The 21,874-nt window shown below is 48.4% G+C and overlaps 1 protein-coding gene across 1 annotated transcript in view; it reads right to left on the bottom strand.

Moving 5' to 3' along the window:
* cpne7 (copine VII) overlaps positions 1–21,874 on the bottom strand; it is a gene marked incomplete at both ends in the record, with an annotated part of 210,175 nt that overhangs the window by 103,338 nt on the left and 84,963 nt on the right. The window contains one exon of the mRNA XM_084337136.1: positions 18,447–18,521. Within this exon, the coding sequence (XP_084193262.1) occupies positions 18,447–18,521 (75 nt within the window). The remainder of the gene's footprint in view (positions 1–18,446; positions 18,522–21,874) is intronic.

Below are 21,874 nucleotides of genomic sequence, written 5' to 3'. Positions count from 1 at the left end.
TTTGGTGTTTACCGCTGAGCATAATCCACATTTTGGAATATGGTTGACAGTGTTGTGTGTGTGGCCCATGTTTTAGACCCTAAATAAATCTCCAATAAGGAGCGTTTCCAACCAGCTAGGGCAGCTGGGCCATTTTCTATGGACCCTTCCTTCGCCTGGTAGGCACAGCATCGAGACTGGTCTGGGTGTTAGAAAGATCCTGCTCATTAATAGGATGGGCTTTAGATTTGTAGTTAAACACACGCCACTTGTTAATTGTTTGCGAATATTTTGAAGTGTGGATGCTTAAGGAGGTCATACCAATGCTCTTTGTTATTTAGGTAGTGTGTAGTTGTAGTTGTTTAGTGATTAGGGTTGAGACGATCCTAAACACTACAGTAGTGGAGCGGTGGCCAGAGTCATTAAAAACAGGCTGTACAAACATTTAGGGTGAAGCAGTTTTTATTGTTTTTTGTGTACATATTATTTGTTTTGGTCGTAGTCACTAGTAGGAGTATGATCTTCCCCATTTGACCAAGCTGTGCAACGTTACTAGAACAAATATGCCTTTGAAATTGAATGATTTTGTGGCCAAGCCAACGGTTGCCCAGTTGAATTTATGCACTAAAGAGGAGTTGTCGGTGATAGCAGATCACTATGGTGTCAAAATTGTCCAGAGTATGAAAAAACAACAGCAAAAATGTGCGCTGGTTGAGGCTTTAACTATCAAGGACGTCCTTGAGTGTTCTGTTGGTGAACCTTTGGAGGATGTGGAAGTCACAGGTGACCCTGTTTCTGCTAATCAGCTCAGAAAAATGGAGCTGGAGTTTAAGTTTGAGCAATTGAAACACGCAGAGGCAGAACGTGTGCGTGCAGAGGCAGTGCGTGTGCGCGCAGAGGCAGAGCGTGTGTGCGCTCGGCAGGCTGAGGAGCGTGAACGTGAACGCACAGAGGCAGAACGTGTGCGCATGAGCTTGAACTTAGAAGAATGGGGGGGGTAGGCGTACGTGCGGAACGACACGAAGATAGGTTCAATGTTACTAGACACTTGCGTTTGGTACCCCAGTTCTTAGAAAAGGATGTTGATAAGTATTTTTCTATGTTTGAAAATGTGGCAACGACTCTGCATTGGCTTAATGATCACTGGACATTACTTCTCCAAAGTGTGCTCACCGGGAAGGCACAGCATGTTTATGCGTCACTTTGTCCAAACACCCAGGATTACGCCGTGGTGAAGGCTGCTATCCTCAGGGCGTACGAGCTGGTACCGGAGGCATATAGGCAAAAGTTTTGTGCGTTTAGGAAGAACAATGCACAGACCTACGTGGAATTTGCTTATGAGAAAGAGCTACTTTTTGAACGGTGGTGTGCGTCGGAGAAGGTTGATACCTTGGTAAAGATGCGGGAGCTCATTCTTCTCGAGGAGTTTAAAGCTTATTGTTTGCCTGATAATGTTGCGATGTATATTAATGAGCAAAAAGTGACCGAAGTGCTCGGTGGCTGCAGGGCTTGCAGATGAGTTTGTATTAACACACAAAGTGCTTTTTGACAAGCCTAGCTACCCCGTGTGCAGTGTGGAGGGCAGACCGAGGTGGAGCTTTGGTGACAAGCCTGTGGCCTCTGGCAGCAGCGACGTAGTTGATGGTGGTGAGAGAGGGGTGAGGAGAGACGTTTGTGAGTGTTTCCACTGTGGGAAAAAGGGGCACATAAAGGAGAACTGTTATGCCCTTCACAGTGATAACCGTCCTAATACTCAGATGTCGCAGATATCGTTGGTTGCGACACCCACTTCTCTGGCTAAAGGTATGAAAACCTATTTACCATTCATCAGTAAAGGGCTGGTTTCCTTGTCCAAAGGGTGTAGGAGGGTTCCTGTGACTATATTGAGGGACACGGCTGCGTCTCAGTCAATTATCCGTAGGAATGTGCTGCCCTTCGATAACAGGTCTAAAGTAGACGCTGGGATAATGGTTAGATCTTTTGGTATGCATGTCATGAAAGTTCCGCTACATACTGTAGCGTTCTGTCATACCCTTATTGTTAGGAAGAATGAGGAGGGGTTTATGCTTCTTTGGGGTTGTTTAATTCCAGTGATATTGGTTACATACAGGTCAATAATACTTCGCTCTTGATCCACCCAGCTACCTGCTTTCACGTGTATTCCACGACAACAAACCAACTTCCGGTGTCACCTCCTATCTCTCCCAGGGGAAACACACCCCCAGCTAACTCTGCGGTTGCGTTGTCTCCTGCACCTCTGCCACCCACACCCGAAAATCCACCGACAGGCCGCCCACTGTTATGACCAACTTTCCGTTGCCCAACATGGGGGCTAGCTCACCCGTCACTGTCCTCAGCTGCACCAACGTCTGCTCCAGCTGTGTCCCCACCGGGACCACGTCGGGCCTCACCAGTGTCGCAGTCGAACCCGTGTCCACCAGGGCCGAACATGGCTCCCCAGTCAGGGTGACGGGGACATAGAAAAAATTGCCTGCATGCGTCCAGCCCACTACCATGATTGACTCAGTGTCAACATCTGCTTCTGGGGGGAGTAGAGCCCGACCCCCCCGGCTGTGCTGATTGGCTCCCTCCGCTGGAGGCAGAGCAGCATGGGACATGGCGCCAGGGATCCGCTCCGCCCCGTCTACACGGACCCCCTGCCGTTTCCCTGCCTCTCCTGGCGATTGCGGCAGTCTCTGAGGCGATGGCCGGGTTGGCCACACCCCCAGCAGTGCATGGGCCCCGGTGGACGAGCCGCACCTCCTTGTGGTTGCAATGTCACGGCATGAACCAGCTCCGTCATCCGCTCCATCATCGCGCCCACCCACTCCGGCTCACTTGGGCCGCTCTCCATTGCAACCCTCACCGTGGGAGGGGTCTCCCTCACACCCTCCTGTATGGTCTCGCCCCTCAGGTCTTCTCTCTCCAGCGCCAGCTCCAAGGCCCCCTGCAGCGTGCTCGGGTGCCTCAGCTGAACCCGCTCACGCATGTCTCGCGGCTCCATGGCGCGGACAAACTGATCTCTGGCGTACTCACTCAACACCGCGGGGGCATGTGGCCGTATGCCCGTCTCGTGAGTGTCTCAATGGCAGTTGCCAGTGCACGAAGGGACTCACCGGGCCGTCTGTGCCGGTTGCATAGCTCTGTGACCACGATGCTTTTGTTGTCACATCGACCGAAACGCCTCTGTAGCACCCCCACCACAGCTCCATAGTCTCTCAGCTCTTCCGGGCACAGCGCACTCAAGCATGCCAGGGCATCATCCATGAGGCACAAAACGAGACGGGCAGCCTTTTTTTTATTGTCCATAGGCCAGCCATTCAGTTCGGCTGCCAGCTCAAATTGCATAAAAAACGCCTCCAAACTGCCTTTACCAGAATATTTCAGCGCCTGGTCTGCTCTCCAACCGCCGTGTGCACCTCCACATTGTGCCACGCTCTGCATGTCATCCCTACCGGACGCCGCCAGGTGGAGTACCGGCGCCGCCGTCGCGTGACCGTCACTCTCCTGTCCTCCGAGATTGCCAACCCCGACGTTGGCAACGACCTGCCATCTTTCCAAGTCTGGAAGTCCACTTGACAGACCTTCATCCTCCCTCTCCTGTTTAATCTCGCAGCGTGGCTCTTCTTTTGCCGTCATTGTTAACTTAACGTGACGTAGCTAGCCAGCAACAGCGGAGCTCCCCACGGTACAAAGTGGGCGTAAGTCCGAGTTCACTTCAGACACCAAATGTAGCGTTCTGTCATACCCTTATTGTTAGGAAGAATGAGGAGGGGTTTATGCTTCTTTGGGGTTGTTTAATTCCAGTGATATTGGTTACATACCGGTCAATAATACTTCGCTCTTGATCCACCCAGCTACCTGCTTTCACGTGTATTCCACGACAACAAACCAACTTCCGGTGTCACCTCCTATCTCTCCCGGGGGGAAACACACCCTGAACAGTCGACTGGACCCTTTTGACATGTTTAGTTCGATTGTGTAGTGATTGTTAATTGTACATAATTCACCCACGGAACTATTGTTAGGAACAAGAGTTCCGCCCGAACATTATATGAGGTGGCACTTTCTGCCACCACACACGAGTGGACTGCACGCAACGTAGCAGTAGCATGTTGTATGTGTGTACCAAATAAATGCTGTTCGCTCTAACTCGAGCTACCGTCTCCGACTCCCATCTCTCGGCACTACACTGGTGACCCCGACATTGGTCTCGCTGAAGTATCAGGGACCGGACCGAACATGGCAAACGATGCCGTTATTATTCGATTGCCGGAGTTTTGGGAGCATTCTGCGGCGGCGTGGTTCGCGCAAACAGAGGCGCAGTTCGCCCTACGAGGGGTTGACGACGACGCCGCGAGATATTACCACGTCGTCTCGAGCCTCGGGAGCACGACAGCGGCGAGGACGGTAGGCTTCATAACAGCTCCGCCTGCCCGGTATAAATATGAGGCGTTTAAGACGCACCTACTCAGGATTTTTGAGTTGTCACCGTCTGAGCGGGCCCGACGCTTGCTGGATATACGTGGCTTGGGAGACAGCAAGCCGTCGGCGCATATGGAGATGATGCTGAACCTGCTGGGCGCCGAGCAGCCGAACTTTTTATTTAAAGAGCTGTTCCTCAGGCACATGCCGCCATGGGTACAGACGGCACTGGCCAATACAAACATTGTGGATCCCCGTGCTCTGGCAGAGGAGGCAGATCGGTTCTACCTGGCCACTCGACACTTTACCCCAGGGCTAATAGCCTCGACTCGCGGTTACACGCCGCAGGGGGGAGGGGCGAGGAAGAACAGGAGCAGCGCTGCCGCAGGCCTGTGTTATTACCACGCACGTTTCGGCGCGAGGGCGACAAGATGCCGTTCCCCTTGCACTTTCGTCATGACGCATAAACGCAGACACCTGCGCCCGGTAGCAGCGGTGAGCGCAGGTGTGTCGAACCGGCTGCTTTTCATTAGAGACACACTCTCCGGTTGCAAGTTCCTCTGCGACACCGGAGCTCAGAGGAGCGTCCTGCCAGCTACAAAAGAGGACACCGCCGGCGATGATAGAGGTCCACGCCTGACGACCGCCAACGATACCCCTATCCGCACCTACGGTACAAGGACCGTGGAACTGTGTTTTGGGGGCCAGCGGTTCACGTGGGACTGCATCACGGCCGACATTTCGTTCCCACTACTCGGGGCAGATTTCCTGGGTGCACACGGTCTCCTCGTGGACATTAGACATGGCCGCCTGATAAACGCACAGACACTGGCTTCGTTGGCATGTGTCCGCGATGAGGCGACATACGGCGGCCTTCTTACAGCTTTCACCGACCACAAACCCCTCACGCTTTCTGAGTCAAAGGTAGCGGAGCCATGGTCGGCACGACAACAGCTCACGTACGATTCCGAGTGCGCCGCGAGACACGTCGCCGAGAAGCCCAACGTCGTCATCGGAGCTGTACAGCCGGACCTCGACTACGTCAACAGGGGCTCGGGACAGGCCTCCGACCACGACATCCAGGCCCTCAGGACTCCAGATTCCAGTCTACGCCTGGAGGACGTCGCGATTGGTCACTCGGGTCCGACGCTGCTGAATGACCTATCCACCGGACACCCTAGCCCACAGGCCCCTGAGGACTGGCGAAGGCTCGCCTTTGAGGTGGGGTACAACCACCACAAGATTGAACCCGCCCACGTAGACATTTCCCAGCCCTTAGAGCTGGCCCTCTCCCCCCGCCGAGGCCGTCCGCCGCTACCCCGGGACCCGCCAACGACGGAGCCGCCGTTGGCCTCGTCGACGTCTGTGCCCCCGGGTGTCGGGGAGGACACGGGCGCTTGCGCCGCCCCTACCTCCCCGCCCCTGGCTTTCCGCACTCACCGTGGCCGGTTCATGCCCCCGGGCGCCGTGGAGGGCGCAAGCGCTTGCACCGCGCCCCCGGTTGTCCGCTCACGCCGCGGCCGGGTGGTTGTCTCGCCCCGCCGTGGAGATTTTGACCATGGGTGAATTCTGGGGGGGCTTGTGTAGTGATTGTTAATTGTACATAATTCACCCACGGAACTATTGTTAGGAACAAGAGTTCCGCCCGAACATTATATGAGGTGGCACTTTCTGCCACCACACACGAGTGGACTGCACGCAACGTAGCAGTAGCATGTTGTATGTGTGTACCAAATAAATGCTGTTCGCTCTAACTCGAGCTACCGTCTCCGACTCCCATCTCTCGGCACTACAATAGCAATGTTATGCATAATGCGTATTGACAGATTTTCTTTTTCAGCCACTGGTGATCAGAGGAAAATGTATGGGATATATAGGACCTTTGGGGATGCAGATGCAGATAATCTGTAGGCCAAGCTACCTAGAATGTGTCTACTTTTTAAATCTTTTTTTTCTTATTTTTGATCCTCCGATTTTCTCCCATCCCAATGTTAGTCGTTATGCCAATTCCCAATCCCCTTCCTGGTTGCTGCGCACTTACCCCCCACAGTCGGTCTGGGAGAGTGGAGGCTATCACGTGCTTCCTCCGACACACGTCTAGCCAATCAACCGCTTCTTTACACTGAGAGGGTGTAACGTGTGGAAGGATCACACTACCCCCCTTAGATCCTATCCGCGCTGAGCAGGCACCCCGACCGAACTGTAGGAGTCGCTGTTTACAACGACCCGGACCCATCCCGCCAGCTTTCCCACCCTCTAATACAGCCAATTGTATTAGTGTGAACGGCCAGCCAAGCTGGTGACAACGCCGGAGCTGTGAGCTGGATTCGAACAGGCGAATCCAGCGTCTCCGGTGTTGGTGACGAACGCAATCTCTGCTACGCCACCTGACCGCCCCTTTAACTCTGTCTTTTTACTAGAAATGCCTTAAGCAGAGTTTAGGTTGTCACTATAATCTCTGGATTTAGTACAGTGGGACTGTCTCTTATCTGAACGTCAGACATCTGAAATGACCAGTTGTTCTGATAGGCATGACGACTGAATTAGGAATAAACAAATGAACAACATGCAGTGTTGCAAAGGAAAACTTGTTTACTGATAATGGAGAAATTTAGGGAACATTCTTGTTAAATCAAGGCAGCTCAAAGCGTTTCACCTGCACTGAACAGGGCATTTTGGGATACACATGCAAGCATGTTTTATGTTTTGAAGAATATTTGCATAAATCTCAATAGGCTTAGTTTTCCCGCAATGGTAATATTAATTAGCTCTCGAAGTGCCTACCAACGTATATAGTAATTTCTCTCTTGAACCCGGAAGAGTGTTGTTTCCTTATCTACGAACAGAAACGGTGCCCAAAAACTGTTGATTCTGCTATAAACATTCAGATTCAGATTACTTTATTCACCATATTGTATATACAAATGGAACGTGATTCGACATTACAGTGCATGACTTTTTCAGAAATAAGAATAACATAATAATAAATAAGTGCAAAACAGGACAGAACAGTGAGACAACAATAAGACTGTAAAAGTGCAGTGGTTGGGGATATGGATACAGTGCAGCACAGTTCAAGTCCAGAGGTCCAGCCCTAGCAGCTCGCCATAGAGGGGGGGGGAGCAGGGGGACACATGACTTGTTTACCAGGCGAGCTGCTGAGGGGAAGAAACTGAGTCTATGACAGGTTTTTAGTGTCTTGGGCAGCCGTAGCCGCCTGCCATGGGGGAGCATGTTGAAGAGGTTGTGACTCAGGTGGGCGGGGTCTGCCATGATCTTCCTCGCCCTCCTCAAGGCCAAGGTGGAGTGTAGGGACTCAAGGGAGGGAAGGGGGCAGCCGATCACCCTCTCCGCCGAGCGTATCACCCGCTGCAGCTTGGCCTTGTCCCTGACCGTGGCTGCAGGGAACCAGGTGATGATGGAGAGGTTGAGGATGGACTGGATGATGGCGGTGTAAAACTGGACCATCATGGTCCTCGGTAGCCTGAACTTCCTCAGCTGACGTAGGAAGAACATCCTCTTCCGGGCCTTTTTGTTGAGAGCGATGGTGTTCAGCTCCCATTTTGGGTCCCGGGAGAGTGTCATGCCGAGGAAGCGGCAGGACTCCACAGAGGCCACCGGGGCGCCTCCCAGAATGATTGGGGTGGGGGGGCTGCCTTTCGCCTGAAGTCCACCACCATCTACACTGTTTTCTGGGCGTTGAGGTCCAGGTTGTTGCAGCTGCACCAGCTCTGCAGCCTCTCGATCTCCCTCCTGTAGGCAGACTCATCCCCCCTGGATATGAGACCCACCAGGCGGGGGGGGGGGGGGTAACTGCACATTGGATTATCGACTAAACCTTACTTGGTCCCAAGAAGAGGGTCTTGTGTATTATTGGGTTTAATAGGACATTTATTGTACATTGGAGGGGGTTGCGTTAGGACATTTACAGGGGCCAGTTTCAAATTGCAGTCTCTCGTAGGTGCTCTTTGAGAGTGGTTTTGAAAGTGAGTAGTGATTCACATTCCTTTACAGCTGTGGGTAGGGCGTTCCACATTGATGTGGCATAATTGCGAAACATGTTTAGTCCCTTGTTTGAGCCGAATCTGGGTTTAACATGATTTGGGGAGCTCCCTCTGGTGTAGTGGTTGTGGTATTCACTGACCTTTGGGAAGTATTTTGACATGTACATGGGTACCTTAGTATCTTGTAGACCAGGCCCATTGCAAGTTGCTGTACTCTGTCATCTACTCTAAGCCATCCAAGGTTGTCAAAGTGGGCAGGGGTGAGGTGGGTTCTAGGAGTAAGGTCAAGCAGTAGTCTGTTTGTTTTGAGATGTTTGTAATTTAGTTTTTAGCGCCTTTGAGGTGCTTTGGTACCATGAGGTGCAAGCATAGTCATAGTACCCTTGAATGAGTGCTCCTGCCAGAGTCTTCAGGGTATTCTTGTTTACCAAAGAGGAGATCCGGTACAAGAATCGAGTTCGTTGGTTGACTTTTTTTATTACATTGGATGCCATTTTGTCACAGGAAAGATTTGGCTCTAGGATGGAACCTAGGTATGTAATTTCATCTTTCCTTGTGATAATATTGTCACCCACTTTAACTGAGAAGCCGTCGGTCTTGCTGAGTTTGTTATTTGAACCGAAGAGAATGGACTCTGTTTTACCCAGGTGTAATGATAGTTTTTTATCAGCGAGCCAAATGCAGATTTTGCCTAGTTCCGAGCTGAGGGTTTTTTCAACCTGTAACTTGTTTTTGTCAGAGACCAGCAGGGCTGAGTCGTCCGCGAACAGGAACAAGTTGCAGTCACAAGCTGACGACATGTAATTTGCATAAATTAGGAACAGTAGCGGTCCTAGTATGCTTCCTTGTGGAACACCACAGCTCACTGGGAGGGGGGGGATAGGGTACCGTTTACTTCCACCATCTGTTCTCTCCCCTCCAGGTAGGATTGCATCCAGCTCACTAATAGACCAAAAAAAACCAATTGCTTTTAGCTTGTCAATCAGAATGTAGTGATTGACAGTGTCAAAGGCCTTTTGTAGGTCCAGCATGACCATGCTGCAGTATTTGCCCGCGTCCACCTCTTGTTTGATGTGGTCGTTTAAATAGAGAAGGCATGTGTCAGTGGAGTGGGATGTTCTGAAGCCAGAATGGAATTCGTAGATTCGATTTTTTTCTGCAAGGTACTTTTCAACCTGTTCGTATACAATTTTTTCCATGACTTTCGAGATGGAGGTAAGGATAGAAACAGGGCGGTAGTTGCCTGGGTCTAATTTGCTGCCCTTTTTGTGCAGGGGTGTTACTCTCGCAACACAGAGAGACGCAGCTGTTGGTGTACAGGGAGAAAAGTAGTGGGGACAGAACGCAGCCCTGTGGGGAGCCAGTACTGATGGACTTGGGATCGGAGATGTTGATTCACAACTTCACCCGCTGTGTCCTGTTAGTCAGGAAGTCCGTAATCCACCTGCAGGTAGAGTCCGGCACCTGCAGCAGGGACATCTAATGCTCCAGGATGTGCGGGAGGATTGTGTTGAAGACCGAGCTGAAGTCCACCAACAGAATCCTGGCGTAGGTCCCTGCAGTATCCAGGTATTCAAGGACGTAATGCAGAGCCATTTTCACAGCATCATCCGTGGAACGGTTGGCTCTGTATGCAAACTGCAGGGGGTCTAGAAGAGGGTCTGTGGTGGACTTCAGGTGGGCCAGGACCTTGGCCTTCTTAGGGATGGGGATGATGGTCGAGGCCTTAAAACACACTGTTAGAGGACGCAACCCCGGTCAGACGCCTCTGGTTTTAGCTCCGCAACGATGTACACACTTTTAGCTATTATGTTTGTTTTTTCTACTTTTTTATTTAAAGCAACACTGGCGGGTACGTCATACGACCGTCAGACACATATGGACCTGAACCCCGGGCTCAAAGAGGAGTTTGGAGACACTTTTGACCTAGAATGGCCAGCAGAAATCAGACGGGAGAATGGCGGCAAGGAAAAGAACAAAGGTTACGGCAGGAGGAGACACAGAGGGAGACGTGGAGGTATCAGACTGAGACTAAAAAGAGCTGCTTACCGCCCAGCAATTCCATCCATCTTTCTGGCGAATGCCCGTTCGTTGGAGGGTAGGATGGATGACCTAAGGGCGAGGGTCCGGTTCCAACGGGAGATGAGAGACATCAACATCATGTGTCTCACGGAGACATGGCTCACGTCGGCGACTCCGGACAAAAGCGTATCTCCCTCGGATGCCTTCACAGTCTTACGTGCAGATCGTACCGCTGCCTCAGGAAAGACCATCGGCGGCGGGGTCTGCCTCCTCACGAACAATTCCTGGGTTAATCCCGAGGGGGTGCATGTTCTCTCAAACTCGTGTTCCCCGGAGATGGAACATCTTTCTATCCTGTGTCGTCCGTTTCACCTCCCGAGGGAGTTCACCGCGGTCATCATGACCGCCATATATATCCCCCCACACGCGAATACGGGCAAAGCGCTGGGAGAACTACACGATTACCTCAACAGACACCAGATCAAACATCCAGACGCAGCGATGGTAGTGGCCGGCGATTTCAACCAGGCAAACCTGAAGAGAGTGATGCCGTCCTTTTTTCAGCACATCGCTTGCTCCACCAGAGGGAAAAACACACTCGACCACTGTTATTCCCCGTTCAGAGCCGGCTACAAGGCAGTAGCCGCTCCGCCATTAACAGGGTCCACAAGCTCGAGCGACCACGACTCCATCTTGCTATTTCCAGCATATCAACAGAGATCACGTGACGCCGTCGTGTCACGTGAGACAAAGAAGTGGACCGACGAATCAGAGGCCACGCTCCAGGACGTGTTTACAGATACGGATTGGAATATGTTCAAAGGAAGCGCCAGTGACGTCAGCGAGCTTGCAGACACAGTGGTGAGCTACATTACAACAATAGCCGATGGTATTGTCCCCAGAAAAACGGTGCGGATTTTCCCAAACCAGAAACCGTGGGTGGATAGCACTATTAGAGCAGCTCTGAACTCTCGTACCACCGCCTACAACCTGGGTAGAGAGTCAGGAAACATGGAGGAGTATAAGGCTTCAGTCTATACTCTACGCAAGGCTGTTAAACTTGCTAAGAGGACATATGCTGACAAACTGGAGACACAAATGGCACAAAACGACACAAGAGGATTATGGCAGGGACTGAAGACAATAACTGACTATAAAGTCAGCGGCCCCTCAATGGGGAGCGACGACGCCTCCCTCGCGGACAAGCTCAACATCTTCTACGCTCGGTTTGGTGTAGACAGTGGCGCTGCTGGCTCTCCGGCTAGTGACGTCACTGGCGCGCCAGCTGTTGTGGAGGGGGGGGGGGCAACCGCGGGGGGCGGGGACGCTCTCTCGTTGTCGGAACACAGTGTGAGAAGAGCATTTATGCAGGTGAACACCAGGAAGGCTGCTGGCCCAGATGGCATAACAGGACGCATACTCAAGTCCTGTGCCAACCAGCTGGCCCCAGTGTTCACCGCCATATTTAATCAATCCCTGGCGGAGTCAGTGGTCCCTGCCTGCTTCAAGATGTCTACCATCATCCCTGTACCGAAGAAACCCTCCCCAACATGTCCAAATGACTACAGACCGGTGGCACTCACCTCTGTGGTCATGAAATGTTTCGAGAGGCTGGTCAAGGACCACATTTGTGCCTCCCTCCCCAGTGATATGGACCCTATGCAATTTGCATACAGGACAAACAGGTCCACCGACGACGCGGTCTCCCAGGTACTGCACAGCACCCTCTCGCACCTTGACCGTCAGAAGGGGGGCTATGTGAGACTGTTGTTCATTGACTACAGCTCAGCGTTCAACACCATAGTCCCCACCAGACTGGTGGACAAGCTGATCGAGCTAGGTCTGAGCTCCGCCCTGAGCGCCTGGGTACTGGACTTTCTGAGCGAAAGACCCCAGGCGGTCAGGGTGGGGGGTCAGACCTCCAACACCATCACCCTGAGCATCGGGTCCCCCCAGGGCTGTGTTCTGAGCCCCCTGCTGTACTCACTCTACACACACGATTGTGTGGCCAAGTTCAGCTCCAACTCCATAGTGAAGTTCGCAGACGACACGGTGGTGGTGGGGCTGATCTCGGACAACGACGAGAAGGCCTACCGGGAGGAGGTTGAGGTACTGGAACGCTGGTGCCAGGACAACAGCCTGCTCCTGAACATTGGTAAAACCAAGGAGCTGATCGTGGATTATAGGAGAGGACAGCAGGAGACGCACACACCACTGATGATTAACGGGGCTACCGTGGACAGGGTGAGCAGCTTTAAGTACCTGGGGGTCCACATCTCAGAGGACCTGACATGGTCAACACACATATACACAGTAGTAAAGAAGGCGAAACAGCGCCTCTACCACCTGAGACAGTTAAGGAAGTTCAGAGTATCGGGGAAGATACTCCAGTCCTTCTACTCAGGAGCTGTAGAGAGCATCCTGACCGGAAACATCACTGCCTGTTATGGAAACAGCACGGCACAGGACAAGAAGGCCCTACAGAGAGTGGTGCGCTCAGCCGAGCGTACCACGGGTATTGCACTACCCCCCCTGCAGGTTCTATACAACAAGAGGTGCAAATCCAGAGCCTGCAGGATAATGAAAGACCCTCACCACCCCAATAACAGCCTGTTTCAGCTGCTGAGGTCAGGCAGACGCCTGCGAACCCCAGCTACTAGGACAGAGCGGCTTAGGCTCAGCTTCTTCCCCCAGGCCATCAGAGCCATGAACAATGAACATTGAGTGCTCAGAACATTGAACTATCCACACACAAGCACACATGAACACACACACGACACACACGCTGTGCACGCTCACACACGAGCAGCCACTTAACACTTTAACATGAGCGGGCACACACTCATGTCGCACACACGCACACTTATGGCCAAAGGAAAGGACACTTTAAATTAGAATAACAGGAACAGTGTATTGCACTACCAAAGCTAACTAGCATGTCCCATATGCTCTGTAAATAACTATGTACAGATACCGAGATGTCACTCCATGTTACCTGTTACATGTTTACTGCACAATGTTGTTTTTTCATTTTTTGATTCTATTATATGTTGTACCACTGTATTGCACATCGTTGCGGGCAAGACCACCCGCATTTCATTGTATACCTGTATGCCGTGACAATTAAAACTCTTGACTTGACACTGGGACCCGACACAGCTCTAGTGAGGTGTTAACATTTTTAGTAAACACTGGGGACAGCTGGTCGGCGCAGTGCTTCAAGGTGGCAGGTGAAATAGAGTCAGGACCGGCTGCCTTCCGGGGTTTTGGCTCTTGAACAGGCGGTTCACCTCTCTTTTTGTGACAGAGAGGGAGGGGTGGTGGGAGAGGGGAAGGGGGGTGGGCGGTGGGGGGGAATGGGCGTGGTAGTGGAGACAGGGTTACCACTGGAGACTGGGGGGGGGGGGTGATTGTGGTCTGGGGGTGTGAGGAAAGGGGGCCGGGGGGAACGCTTCCTTGTCAAACCTGCAGTAGAAGTAATTTAGCTCATTAGCAAGGAGAAGGTTGTCAGACATCTGTGGGGATTTTGGTTTGTATTAATTAGTGATGGTTTTGAGGCCTTTCCAGACAGAGGAGGAGTTCCCCTCGGAGAACTGCTGCTGCAGTTTCCCCGAGAAGCGCTGTTTCGCCTCCTTCACTGCTCTCTCAAATCTGAGTTGAACTGGGGGTTAAGGAATTATTTGTTATGTTCATTTCTCATTGTACTCTGGGGTGGGTGCATACGTTGTTTTATTTTATTTTATTTTTTTATCCGTAGGGGTTTTGGTGAGATACAATAATGATCCTGCTGGATATTAATATTGCTTTGTTTTTCAGAGATAATGGTTTGGCCTGGGCGAGAAATATTCTGGAAGTCTCTGGGTCAGGTGGACTTCGGATTGATGCTGCCCACTTCCGATTGATAATGGCCTTGTTTACTGCTTTATTTTTTTTTTGTAAAACTCATATAACTCATGTTCAGCGAGTTTGGGGTTTGTTGTGGACCGTGTGCGTCTCCAGCATGTGGGGCCGGCAGGGGCTTGCACATGGACACACGTAATTGGGATGATGGACAGTGTCTCAGTAAATATTTAAAAACGAAGTCATATTTTCTTAGGTCAAGGTTGAGACGCCGATTGCAGCTATTGGCAATCATATGGGGGCTAGTGTAGTTATCAGTATGGTTGATATTTATATTGATAATAATACTATAACTTTTTCTTTTCTCTTCTGTTTTATGTTCATTCCCCCATTACGCCTTGGGGTTATGGACATACATTTGGGTGTGGGGGTGTTATGTGTGGGGGTTTGTCTGTACCCTGATCAGGGCCCTATTCCTCGTACCTGGTTCAACTAGTTGTAGTTCCCTGTTCTGGTCTTGTAGTCCTTATCGTTTCCCTCCCAGGTGTACCCATTTGTAATCAACCCAGGTGTGTCTCGTCTTGTCATCCCCTCGTGTATAACTGTCCTGTTCTTCCCTGCGTGAGATGCTGATCCTGGTTTGGGCCCTATTCCTCGTACCTGATTCAACTAAGTCGATCAAAAGTCCCATTATCCAGATTCAATTAACCCGATGTTTGAATCCGCGCTTTCCCTGTTCCTCGAACGCTGATTCAGTCTCGTTAATTCTAACCAGACTTGATACTCAGGATAATTGCGCGCGGCCGCCTCACCTGAAAAGACAGCAGGTGTCGATCCCAGAAATCCTGATTTTCTAACGGCATTGATTGATTGATTGATTTAAAACTTTATTAACAGATTGCAGAATGGGTACAATACAGTACGGCTCAATAGCCTCGCCGACAAGTTAATGCATAATCTATAGGCTAATTTTAAGTCCCTCATTACCCCAATCAATCAGATTATATTTCTTTAAATGTGCCTGCTGGCAGTAGGCTTAATGGAATGAATAATCGAATGAGATCTATTGCTAGCGAAAATAATTAGTTCAACTCTTTCAGAATAAGTAGATACAAACAAGCCCAAAGAGTATCTAATTGATACGAATTAATAGATACTTATGAGGATATCTGTACTGTATGCGCTCGGCTTAGGTATCATGTACTTTATATATAAATACATGGTTCCCAAAATGTTCAAGGCGCGACCCGAAATAACGTGTCAGAGAGGCTTGGAGGGAGGCTATACAGTTTCACTATTAATCAGGTTTTAATCTATTTTGGACATCATCCATACATGCATTGAATTGATTAACCTTTGGTTTATACCAGTCATGTTCATCACCCTCTTGTTCATCATCAGATAACACTAACAGTGCTTGAACAGATACATGTATTTTCTCAAATTCATTAATGTCAACGGCTCATTCAATTTCTCAAATCCATCAAACAGCGCATCTCATCAGACATTTTAATCCCAGTTACAATATCACAATAACGTGTGAGTGACAGTGATACAATTAAACAATCCACAGATTCAGATTCCTTGTAATTCATAATCCACAGTCCACACATAAAGATGCTTAAATGTATGCTTGAATGAAACACAATCCGGGCACTCCGTTAAGCAAATACATCCACAGCCGAGAATATGAAACTAATCAGAGCCAAACGCCTGATAGGTTTCATTCATTAAAAATATCCCCGCAGGATTCACATTTGCAATGCTCCGTTATTAAAATAACCACTTGTGTGTCGCGACGCGCGAGCGCCATATCCGTATAAATATGACGTGCATTATTTAGGACAAAGTAAATCTATAGGCTGAATATGATTTATTATCAGCATTTTAGGTCTATTATTTTACATTTCAAAAGCCCCCTCTAGAAAAACGAAGCACAAAAACATAATTCAGAATGGTATAATGGGATCTAGACTGTGAGAATTATTTCAGGAAGCGAGCTGCATTTCTTTGCGAGGGTGTGGCCATGGTTTATCCAGCTAACTGAACTAAACCCTGCTCTGGAGCAGGTTCAAACTTTCTGATCTGTTACCATAGCGATTTAGAAAATCCGACGTTGGGGAACGGAAAGGTCTGGCTTAAGTCAAGCTATGCTGAAAATTATCCGGCTAACTCAGTTAGCCAGGTACGAGGAACAGGGCCCAGTTATGTGTTTTGTTTGTCATTATTTTATGTTACGTCCTGATTATAAAAACCATGGTAATTATTAATTAAATATCTTTTGTTGGTTACTTTGGCTACCGTCTCCTTATTATATTACATTGACAAGACAACGAGCATTCCTTCAGTCAATGGTAACGTAATAGGTATGTTTATCCAAAATGGCCATTGGCACCAATGCATTGGCACGACGCCGGAGTTGTCGACGAGTCTTCTTCTTTCGCCAGAGAAAAAAACATTATATCCTTGGAAATATCTCTGATGTAAGATATCATCATTTCGAGAATTTCATTGGCTACAAAAACGGTCATCATTTTCACTGTCAGGGGTGATTGGTCTGGTCACCGGATATCGACACCGTTGGCTGTTTGGTCTTATAACCCGAAATTGGAATCATGTAATGCCAAGTAGGGTGTCAATCAAATGGTGGCCATTTTAGCTTTTAACCGATGTGTTGGTTGATAGACAATAACACAGCATGACGCCGACAGACAAGGGCAAATGTCGAAACACAGGCGGGCTGTCGGAACGTTAAAGGTTAACCTTTGTAGTAGGGATGCACTAAATGGGAAATTCTTGGCCGAAACCGATACCGAAAATAGAAACCGAAAGCCGAAAGGCCGAAAATGATTCATAGAATAGAATTTTTTTTTACCAATGTTGTGGAACATTATGATTATGGAAAAATATATGATTATGGCAAAACTTAACTTAAATAATAAATAATCACTATTATGGGTCCATAAAACATTTATTCAGCACTTCTGAATGCATACAGTACATTAATTCCATATTTTCTCTGGCTGCCGCAGCGGACATCTGTGCTCTACTGAGCACACCTTTCTAGTCCCCCAATGAATGTGTTCTCTTGACTTTGGCACAGTTGACGCGCGACAGACAGACAGCGTCAATGTGAGAAACACAATCCCCCCCCCCCTCTCGCTCTGAATAATATGCATATTAGATCACTCAGTGATTAACCGCGACGGGCATATAGTAAATAAGGATATAAAAGCATGTTAAAGACGCATTTATTGGACGCGTTGCGCGCAGAGTTTACATAGAAACAGCGCGACTCCCGACAGCGCGACATCATCACAACAACACGAGTTAGGTTACAGGTTGTTTCTGTTTCGGTGATATATTTTCGGTGAAAAAACTCTTTCGGCCGAAAGCCGAAAGGCAATTTTTTGCCATTTTCGGCCGAAAACTTTCGGTGGCCGAAATTTCGGTGCATCCCTACTTTGTAGTGTGGTAGTGAAAGGGTTAACCTTATCTAGTGTGGTAGTGAAAGGGTTAGCCCTTTGTAGTGTGGTGGTGAAAGGGTTAACTGTCTGTAGTGTGGTAGTGAAAGGGTTAACCGTCTGTAGTGTGGTAGTGAAAGGGTTAACCGTATGTAGTGTGATAGTGAAAGGGTTAACCTTCTGTAGTGTGGTAGTGGAAGTGTTAACCGTCTGTAGTGTGGTAGTGTAAGGGTTAACCGTATATAGTGTGATAGTGAAAGGTTTAACCGTATGTAGTGTGGTAGTGAAAGGGTTAACCTTCTGTAGTGTGGTAGTGAAAGGGTTAACAATGCTAACAACATCTGCATTCATTGGATCTAAGAATGAGTCCCACCAGAACCTTCTCTCCTGTGTCTCTCCTACTCTCTCTCTCCTCTGAGCCTTCCTGGTGTCTCACTAGAGAAAGAACACCAAGAGAGAAATCACAAAACACAAAAAAGAAAAGAAAATAAAGAAAATAAGTCAACCTCATTTCTGACTTAAATGGACATTATTCTGTCTCTTTTCTAATCACATTCATCTGAGCAGTGATACATTGCACAGAGGCTAAATCCTTACTGCAAATCCGTTCCTTCACTTAAAAGGACTCCAATTGAGCAATTCCTTCTACTTGACTTCTTGCCTCTACTTGAGGAAAGTGTTCAGAATTGATAGTGTGATTTACAGGACGTACCGTGATGGTTGACTTCCCAGCGTATTTCCCATACTTCAGGAACAACGGCTTCACCATCCTCTTCTGAGCCACTATCTACGGGGAGCAGAACAGTCCGTTAGACCATTAGAGAAGGTAAGGAATCGTGCAGAGGGATGCGGGACATCAGTACCAGTGGCAATTAACCATTAAACCACACAGTTCACAGCAGTTAAGCATTATTAGAGTGTAGCTGTATTGAATAATGGTCACACTGCGGACCACAGTTCAGTTAAGGCGGAATACCAATATTTTATTTTTGTATTTTATTTTTTTATTATTTTTTTAAACAAACACATAAACAAACATGACAACACACGATTAGATATACAAGCATTGTAAAACAGTGTACATCAGTTAACTCATCGTTTGGATAAATGTCTTATACAAGATATACCCCTAATACCAATATTTTAAACATAATGTGGAGGACCCAAGATGACACAAGATAGTCAGTTGATAGGCCAGCTCTTTATGAGTGAATATATAAATATATGTACATTATATGCTGCTGCCAGCAGCTGGAGAACTAACGGCTGCAGAACCGAAAACTATTAGGAATATCTGACCACTAATGGGCGAATTCACAAAGAATGGATTGCGCAGCACTAATAGCACCCTTAACTGCGTTTGCGTGCAGTATCTGCTCTGTCTTTGCAAGCCATTCACTAAGGATATTGCGAGGATGAGATACTAGCGCAAACACGCCCATAGGTGTGCAATTTGTTCCTGATCACCTCTTTATTGTATTATCTGTCTGTTAATGTCTGTCCGCTAATGTCGCACCGAAAACGAAAAAGCGAATTCCTTGTATGTGAAAACTACTTTGCAATAAAGACCTTTCTGATTCTGATTCTGATTCTGATTCTGATTCTGATTCTGATGTCATCCCCAAATAATTTATTTTGAGCAGTCCATGGTGCTGAATCTTTAAACCAAAGTTAGGCACTGTGCCAGTGAGAAAGTTGTATTTAATGTTAAGAGTTAGTTAAGAGAATAGAACCCACATTATCATATACTATATATCATATACCAGGGGTCACCAACACGGTGCCCACAGGCACTAGAGTAGCCTCCAAGGACCACATGAGTCGCCCGTGGCAAGCCTTACATTTTTTTTTTTTTTTTTTTGGTCTTTTTCCCCCCCCATTTTCCTCCGATTTTTCTCCCATCCCAATGTTAGTCGTATGCCAATTCCCAGTCCCTTCCTGGTCGCTGCGCACTTACCCCCCACAGTCAGATCATCTGGGAGAGTGGAGGCTACCACGTGCTTCCTCCGACACACGTCCAGCCAATCACCGCTTCTTTTCACCTGGCAGCGCGGATTCTCATCGAGAGGGCGTAGCGTGTGGGAGGACCACACTATCCCCCTCGAGTCCTATCCGCGCTTAGCAGGCGCCCCGACCGAACTGTAGGAGTCGCTGTTTACAACGACCCGGACCCACCCCGCCAGCTTCTCCCACCCTCTAATACAGCCAATTGTATTAGTGCAGACGGCCAGCCAAGCTGGTGACAACCCCGGAGCTGTGAGCGAATCCAGCTCCGGGGTTGGTGACGAACGCAATCTCCGCTCGGCCACCTAACCGCCCAAGCCTTGCATTTCTAATTAAATGTTGCCTCTTTAATTTCTCCATCACGGCAAATCCGCCCCTCAATTAATATCGCCGTGGGGGGGCATAATCCCATGGGACAATGCATTGGGAACTTGTGTCCCACGACAAGATCTACCGTTGATCGGAATACGGGCACGCGCATGGGAGCTTGCACAAAATCACCCAAATTGTTCCACGTCTGGCACTTTGCTCTTGTCTGCCGGCTCACACCAGACACTGGTGAACAGCATGCAATGCCAGTCTTCCCACTAACAAATAAACCAGATGTTGTCAGTGGCAACATGGCAGTGCCATGGCAAAGTTGAATACAATATTTAAATAATAAATAAGATTGCATGGGCGGCTGGGTGGCGCAGCAGACATTGCGCTCGTCACCAACGCAAGAGACACCGGGTTCGACTCCGGCTGTCGGCGCTGCCTCCGGCTTGGGCCAGTCGTCATACTAATTCAATGTTCAAGACAGGGGAGGGAAGAATTGGCACAATGGAATTGGGATGGGAGAAAAATGGAAAAAGAGGAGAAAAAGTGGATAAAACAATTATAATAAAAAAAGATTGCATGGGATCTCTGGGTGGCTGGCTCAATATCATCCTTGATTTCATTGAGTAGATCAAGAATTGCTTGAGGTGGCAACCTGTGTCTCCGGTTGATTTTGGTCTCGCCTAAATCGAAAAGTAATATTCTCATTCGAAATATTCTTTCACGAGTACGCCTGGCATTATGATGCCTTCGCCTGGCAACAATTACTGCTGCCATGATCACCCGAGACGCTGGCAATGACGGCCCTTAATGAATGCGTTTAGTTACCACCAGATCTCTGAAGACGTAAATAGCGTCGCTTTAACTGTGCGGTGCAATTAGCGCCAGCCTTTGTGAATTGGGAGTGTTTTTTGACGAGGCTCATTTGCATAGAAAGGGGAACATGTTCATTTAAATACCCGCAAATTGCACCGGCGCAATGCTGATTGAAACGCAATTACCACCACATTTCACCCATTGCACTTCCTTTGTGAATAGCAAACTGTGTTTCAGAGCTATTTGCGCCGGCATAGCGTCAGAAAAAGCTGCGCATCCCTTTGTGAATTCGCCCCTAAGTGTGTCTGACTCCTAACCACCAAAACCTGTACGGACTACAACGTATGTCCTAAATCATGCCAGTTAGGGTACTTTGTGTATACTGCACCTGTGTATACTGTTTACTTTTACTCATACTCCTATTATATATATTCTATATCGGGCTGTCCCCGACTAAGGATTTGGATAGTCGACTATGATTGGCCGAAATTAGCCGATAGTCGACTATTAGTTAGTTTTTTTTATCATTCCATTTGGGCTGTGGGGGTGCTTAATGTCTGAAGGAGTCAACGGAAGGCTTCTTGTCCTCTGCAAAAGCATGCTATTGGTCCACTTATGGATACATCTTGATATTTGTCTAGTCTAGTGTATTCATTAGATGGGTGAAATCCTCTTTCAGTGCCGCTGTGCCTGTTTTCTTAGGCAGTTAGAGCCACGCTTCTAGGCCTCTTTTCTTTTGGAAAGAATGATAAAAAATAATAATAATTAAAAAAATATTTTTTTAAATATATATATTATATATTATTATTTTTTTTTTCAACTAAGAGGTTGGCAGTCGACTACGGCTCCTTTCGACCGATTAGTCGACTATTCGACTAATAGGGGTCAGCCCTAATATATTCAGATCAAATTCTTTATTGCATATATTTATTGTAATGTATAATATTGTGGGGGACAATAATGGACAATAGAATTCACATTCATATTCTGTCACCTCCATGT

Source organism: Notolepis coatsorum (assembly GCF_963971535.1).
Source record: "Notolepis coatsorum genome assembly, chromosome: 20".
NCBI classification, from domain to species: Eukaryota; Metazoa; Chordata; class Actinopteri; order Aulopiformes; family Paralepididae; genus Notolepis; species Notolepis coatsorum.
The sequence above is the reverse complement of the archived record's forward strand: the minus strand, read 5'-3'. Positions and strand labels throughout refer to the sequence as shown.